A 7,307-nucleotide genomic window follows, 5' to 3' on the forward strand; every position below is an offset into this window, starting at 1 on the left:
AGAATGGATGGAGCTGGGCTGTCTGTGCTGTTTCCTGGAACAAGGTGGAAGGAGGCAGGCTCAGACAGGCTGGGTTCAAAGCAGGCAGTGGAGGCAGTCCTTCCCACTGTGCCATTACCTGTGGAGCTCTTTGCCACGGGATGCTGTGCATTCTGAAAGCTGACCTGGGTTCAGAGGCAGGTTACACAAGCTCGTGGAGAGGAGAGCTGCTGCATTGATTAAGCAGAGAGAAGCCATCCTTGGCTCAGGAAGTTTCTCAGGAGCTAATGGTTGGAGGCTGGGATAATGCTTGTCAGAAGGCTCATGGTGTGCTTCCCTGTTCTTACCTCCATCAAAGTTGGCTTTCTTCTCCCAGCTTTCCTTTGTAGAGATGTCAGCCAGGTCATGTGCAAGAGGGAGGATGAGAAGTCATCTGCCTTGCAGAAATAAGAGAACTGAGACTTTGTGATGAAGAAACGGAAACTTCATCAAACAGATTGCTAACACTTACACAAGTTGGAGCACTGTGTTCCATGTAATTGTTTGCTAATATCCTGCTGCTCATTGGGCTTTGGAAGGAATTCTGGATTGAGCCACTGCTGCAGTTGGTGAAAGTTAGGAATTGAGTACCAAGTTGAAGCTGGAGAGGGAGAATTTCTTGGGTTTAGTCTCCAGGATTGCATTGGACATTCTAACAGATGCACTGAATGCCTGGCAGTGCTATTAACTGTGCACAGGAATAGATTCTTTCATATTTCCTCTGTGGGGCTTGGCTAAATGGTACAGAGGGGTTTGTGCACCACTGGGAAACCTGAGGCTGTTAATCAGAACTGGCAGTGTTAAAAACTCAATTTAAGACACAGCTTGCTTTTCGTACTGCAAACTAAATATGGGTCTGTTGAAGATGTGGCAAATGAGGAGGGGAAATTTGCAGTTACAAATGAAAAATAACTGACTCAGCCAGGCTGGTGCGTGGCACTGACTTGCTAGTCACTGTTAATGGCCTTCCAGTCATCAACCAGTGACAAATACAGTATTATGGATTCTTCTGCAGACTACTTGATCTTTTTAATGTGTTTCAAATTTTGATTTGCATCATTTCTCTTACATCACCTCTTATGAGTGATGCTGGATTCCTGGGAGTGAATTACAAAATGTGGGGTAACTTACAGTAGGCAATAATAAAGAGGGATGGTAAAACTGTACAGATAGTTCTATAAACAGGGATGTCTTTACTTTCACTGGAGAGACACTGAGAGCTTCAAGCAGAAAAAGTAACACTATGAACAACACTGACTTACAGGGATAAATATTTACTGGAGCCTTGTGATCCTCAGGCAGCCCAAATTTAATTAATTTTTTTAAAGGTCAGAAGGACAAGTGCTCAATTTGTGTTCTGATGAGAGGCATTAAGACTGTGTTAAAAATTAAATTTGTTGTTTAATTACCAAGCTTTCATTTGAGGCTTAGAAAATGGAATAGTGTTAACTGTTATGTAAATACAGTTAGAAGAAGCAATTGTGGCAATACGTGAATTTTTAGGTAACTTAACCTTTTGCTACTAAAAAATAGTTACTTAAACTCCTATGGACTATGGGATATTAATCTGGGGGAGCTTTTTGTAGAGCAATGACCCAGTGAGAGTCAGTGCAGCAGAAATAATAATGGCCTCTCTGGGGGAGCTGTGTCTCTCAGTAGTGTGGCTTTATCCCTGTGCTGAGCTTCTGGAAGGTGCAGCTCTCACTGAGGTGGCATTTCATCAAATACCACGTGAAGCCAAAACACTTAAATCATTCCAGTGTGACTCTAAATGAAACCTGAACTCTTCAATGTATTCAACTTGTTAGAATTCTAATTCAAAGATTCTAATTCTGTTTAGCCTTATTTTCTTCAGAATCTGAAGGGCTTGCTTTTAATCTTCTCCAGGTCAAAGACCGGGGTCCAGAAGCCACAAGGAGGTTTTTTAATTGGTTTTATTGGAGCATTAATCTGGGAGCTATCCTGTCTCTGGGAGGCATTGCCTACATCCAGCAGAACGTGAGCTTTGTGATCGGCTACAGCATCCCCACAGTCTGCATCGGGATTTCCTTCATGGTTTTCTTATGTGGGCAGAGCTTCTTCATCACCAAGCCTCCTGACGGCAGTGCCTTCACAGACATGTTCAGAATCCTCACGTACTCCTGCTGCTCCAAGAAGAGCCACGGGGAGCACTCAGCAAACAGGTTGGTGATGAGCTCTCCTGTGTGGCCTCATTCAGAGTCACCTAGGACTGAACTCCTCGGCTCACACTGCCTGCTAGTCACTCCCACCACAGGCTGCAGGACAGTGAGCAGCTTTGCTCTGAGAGCTGCAGAGCTGGAGGCCTGGAGCTGCTTTCTGGGAGCTGAGGGATGGAGGAGGCACAGCGAGATCGCTGGGTGTCCCTGCAGCCAGACCATGGTGTCAGCTGAGCTCTGTGTCCTGCCAGCCCAGAGCTCCTGGGGTGTGCTGTACCCTGACTGTGCTGCTCTCAGCGTTAGCTTTCTTCTCTGGCACATGTGTTTGTGGATGCCTTCTGGTTTGATAAGCACTGTCATCTGCATTTAGTGCTCTAAGTAGCTTGGTGGGAGCCAAATTTTTTCCATTCTTAAGAGCTGCCCATGGAATACTGGTGGTTGAGTTGAATCACTGGAAAGAGATGTCAGGTGCCTGCTCTGCAGTGGGGGTTCATGTGCTCTGATTGCCAAACAGTTCAGTGACTTAACAAGCAATATCACAAAATACAGGTTTCTCCAAGTTCTGCCAGTTATTTAGGGCTGGGCTGTGTGGGGAGGATGGGAAATAAGGAAACTCCATGGCAGAAGGTTTCCTCTCGTGTTTCCATCTGCTGGGGATCCATTCTGGCCTGGCTGTGTTGCTGTAACTCACGTGAATTACTCATTTTGGAAATGTATTAGCTTTTTATAAGGAAGAGAAGACTGCCAGTTGTGTTTAACTAAACATGTCAAATCCTTTTCCAAAGTGAAGGCCAGGGAGTGCTGCACCCGCCTCGCAGGCAGAGCCTCTTCGAGATGGCCAAGCTGTCTCGGGGGGGCCCCTTCAGAGAAGACAAGGTAGAGGATGTGAAAGCTCTTGTCAAGATTATCCCTGTCTTTCTGGCTTTAATACCTTACTGGACAGTGTATTTTCAAGTGAGTAGTTCCAAATGGTTACAGTTATATTGTACATAATTTCTAATTTAACATTTTTGGGGTGTTCTCTCATAAGTAGGAAACTTACCTTGAAGTTGAGAGATGAAAAATGACTACTAAGGAATGCTCTCAAATAATATCTTGACCTAATAACAGAAAAAAAAATCATTACAATTGTAGTGAAGACTCACAGTTGTACAAATTGACGTATCTTAAATACTGTGCTCTATTTTATCTTGCAGCTGTTTCATATAGGTCTGGCTTTGTGGTCTAGACCTCATTTTAATTTTCAGGTTTTGCCTTATGGAGATGATTCGGGATATCAGATACATTTTGGGCAAAATAAACAATGCAGAAATTGTTTTCAAAGACACAGAAATGATTCTTTGTGTTTTTAGTAAAAATAGCTACAAGGTTAAAAATCTTGTAATGTTCTGACTGTAATTGTTTTCAGTTTGCTGTGTTAGTATTTCACCTCTGGTATAATCTTTGTTAATGGTTACAAAATGAAAAATATCTTGCTCTCAGCACTCCTTGTCCAAGTAATCTCAACTCCTCTTTCCTAATGCTAGATGCAGACAACATATGTGTTGCAGAGCCTCCATCTGAAAATTCCCGAGATATCCAATGACACCAACTCCATCCATACGGTGAGCAGAGCAAAACAAGTGCCAGGGGCTTTCTTTAGTGGAAATGCAGATTAGGTCAGTATGGTACAACAATTCCAGGAGGTGCAGGCAGTGCCTTTGGGGATCAGGGGCCTCAGCCTTTGGGGGTTTAGGAGCACAATGCACATCCCAGATTTTGTTACTCCAACAAGTGCCTGGAGTTCACACCAGCCTGCTCTGGGTGCATTCAGGTAACTCTCACTGCTTTCATACACAGTTTCTTTATCCTTCAGTGGCCAAAGTGTGACCTTTGGAGAAAGCTGATCAATCTCCATGCCCTGAGTTTCCAGAGCAGGACAGAAACATTTCTGCAAGCCCAGTAGGAATAAATTCCCATCCTTAAGTGATACATTAGCTTTTGGAAGTTGAGACACATTTGTTACTCTAGACTGCCCAATCAATAATCACTTTACCTTCAGCATATTGAAAGAAGCTGTTCAGTCAATACTTTTCAAGAAAGGCTGGCATCATGTGAATGCAAAAATGGTACAGAGAAGTAAAACACAGGATTTACAGGGTTTACATGTGTTACACCACCCTCTCTGGTCATTTGACACGTGTAACTTGATTTTAATTGAACTTTGCATTTACATTAGTAAGACTCTGTTTCTGCTCTTCTGTGGCATATTTCTGATAGTTCTAAGCTTAATAGGAGATAGAGCTTGGCTATTAAATGCTTTTCACGACTGAATTAGGTAAAAAGTTCAATTCTGACAGAGGAAAAACTGAGCTTACAGCTGTATGAGCAGCCTGATTCAATGAAAACCTGAATAGCTGAGTATTTTCTTCAGCTTTTAAACACTCTTATTTGACTTTTCACAATGTCTGTCAGTGCATTGTTGTTTATTTCGGATCAAAGTGTTCAATCAAAACATTATTTGTAAAATAATAGTAAAAATTACCTCTTCACTATGAAATTGCCAACTCGAGTCATCTCCCCTTTCAGTTCCCAGCAGCCTGGCTGACCATGTTTGATGCAGTGCTTATCCTGATCCTGATCCCCCTAAAGGACAAACTGGTGGACCCCATTTTGAAGAGGCATGGCTTGCTGCCGTCCTCCCTGAAGAGGATTGCAGTTGGGATGTTCTTTGTGATGTGCTCTGCCTTTGCTGCAGGTAAGAAAGCGACTTGGGCATCTCCTGACATAGTGAATTGTCCAGCTCACTGCTACAGCATTTTTTAAAGAGATGTGTGAATATTTAATTCAGCATTATTCAGATCTTTTTTACTGGGATAGTTAGAATGTGCCTTCATGGATGCATTTTGCTCAATAAAGGAGATTGTATCCAACAATTTACTAAACTGTTTTGAACACTTGCAATAAAATTGGATCATTTTTCCTGCCTGAAGTAGACTTGCATATAACCTTTAAAAATGTTTCTTCATACGTTCTGACTCACAAGTATAAAAAAGCTGAAATTTTACCCAAAGTCCTTTCCCCTGCTCTGCAATAATAAAGTTAGGTCATGGCTGAACAAGAGTTTCCTCCCACTTTGAGTTTTCTCCCCCCTATCTTCCTGTTCCCTAATGTTTGGGAATTAGTGTAGTGTAAAATAGCTCAGCTGTAGCATGAAAGGGAAAAGATGGCAACTCTGCTGGCCCCATAAATCAGCTGCTTTTGAGATGATTTCAGGTTGTTAAGTGCTGCTGATGTGGAACTGAACATCTCTGAGCAATGCTTCAGAGAATCTATAGCCCTCACCAGCATCTCTGTAATGAACATCCTGATAAAGCATTATAGCATTAAATAAATTCATTGCAGCACTTGGGATCCCCTATATTTTAGGGAGAGGGACACTTTGTATGGTTATTAAGATTTCTTTCAATGAGAGAGGTAATTATTAGGCCAAGGTCACTTTGTGGGCAAGGAAAGTTCTTCAAGCAAAGTCATTTAAGGTTAAAACAGAAGTGTTTCTCTTATTCCATGTTTCTTAGGACACTGCTGCTGCAGAAGAGGATGATGTAAAACACTTAAATGTCAGCTCTTTAAATAGAACCTGTGGGCTCACATATGAGGGAATTCAAAACCAGCAATATCTGTCTTTATTCGTAGTGGGGAAGAGCACATCAAGCTGTGATAGCTGAGCTGGGGAACGCGCTCATACAGCAGAATTCCTTAAAGTTTCTGATGCTTTTTCCAATTCACCAACACATGGTTTTGTTGGTTTGATCCTCCCCAAGTCTGCCCCAGTAGAAACTGAAAATGTGAATTCTTTGGGTGATTATTTGCAATCTCTTTGGAAAGTTTAACCTTTTGGAGTAACTTGACATCTCTTCATTGCAACAGGAATTTCAGAGCTTCAGTTGGGAGAAATTTGGGGTTTAGGAAACTGTTTATTTCTAGCAAGGTGTTGGTTTCTATGTTCCATTCAATTTTTATTTTCTCATTAAGTGATATTTATAGCTGCCATATTAAACATTCTTAAAACACACTATTACTTCCAAGCACTGCTGCCTTTGAGAGGGACACTGAATGAAATCTTAAACATATGAAAATGTCAAGAATTTGCAATCATGGCAATATCTTAATGATTTGTTTGTGCCATATTTCCATTTTAACTTTCTTATCTAACAGCCATTAGTTGTGGACACTACTCAGGCTGCCTATTAGATTGGTTAGATTATTTAAAATATTTTAGAGACTGTGTTAAAATACAGCTGATTAGATTTAATGAACATCTGCTGTGCTTCATGCATCTCATGGTGAATTCTGAGCAGCAATGTTCAGGGTTATTCAGCTGGAAAATCTACTTCGTTTATAGAGTTTAAACCATTATAGCAAGAAGTTCAGGTTATTGTAACTACTAAGTGTAAAATTAAATATGAAACTTGTCTATCAAATTCTTAAGGGAGGAATCAATAGATTCCAGATACTGAAGGACTTTGAGGATGAATTTATGGCAAAGTTTGGTATATTGCAGTTGTGCTCTAGGTGGCTCAATGGTTATTTTGTAAGAGTATAAACACATTAAAATCACTTGATGTTTTGAGGTGCAACAATTCTGTGTTGAGTGTAAATAAATGAAATTATGTCTGAGCTCTTAGATGACTCTACTGCTTTGTTTACACTTTAATTAAGTTCCACTCTAAAGTGTTGGGCAGCTCTATTAAAATTAAAACATCAAGAAGCCCAATTTTATTTTAATTACAGCAGCTCTTCATCCTTCAGAGGGCACTGAGGTAGGTGAAGAGCTAAAGAAAGATAAGATGGGTCACCTAAAAAGAAGTGAGGAATATAGAGACAATGTGGTGACTGGCCTGACATGAAGAAGTAATAAATTCAGAGCAGTACCTAAACCCAGATGTGAGTGAGAAATTTGGCACTGTCACTTAGCACAGAGGGGCTGGTCTGGCTGCTCCCCTTTTATTTTTAAAAAATGTTTTAAATTTCTAAAAAATGTTTTATGTCACAGACTTGGGAAGACCTGGGAGAACAGGAATTGTGTTGTACATCAGGAATTGTGTTTGTTTCTGGGAAGTGCTGCCAGTG

At 41.1% G+C, this 7,307-nt stretch overlaps 1 protein-coding gene across 1 annotated transcript in view; it reads left to right on the forward strand.

Moving 5' to 3' along the window:
- SLC15A4 (solute carrier family 15 member 4) overlaps nt 1-7,307 on the forward strand; it is a gene marked incomplete at its 5' end in the record, with an annotated part of 19,992 nt that overhangs the window by 3,986 nt on the left and 8,699 nt on the right. Inside the window, 4 exons of the mRNA XM_005423994.3 lie at nt 1,906-2,201; nt 2,981-3,149; nt 3,722-3,799; nt 4,764-4,932. Of these exons, the coding sequence (XP_005424051.3) occupies nt 1,906-2,201; nt 2,981-3,149; nt 3,722-3,799; nt 4,764-4,932 (712 nt within the window). The remainder of the gene's footprint in view (nt 1-1,905; nt 2,202-2,980; nt 3,150-3,721; nt 3,800-4,763; nt 4,933-7,307) is intronic.

The sequence above is a fragment of the Geospiza fortis genome, unplaced genomic scaffold (assembly GCF_000277835.1).
Source record: "Geospiza fortis unplaced genomic scaffold, GeoFor_1.0 scaffold145, whole genome shotgun sequence".
Lineage (NCBI taxonomy): Eukaryota > Metazoa > Chordata > Aves > Passeriformes > Thraupidae > Geospiza > Geospiza fortis.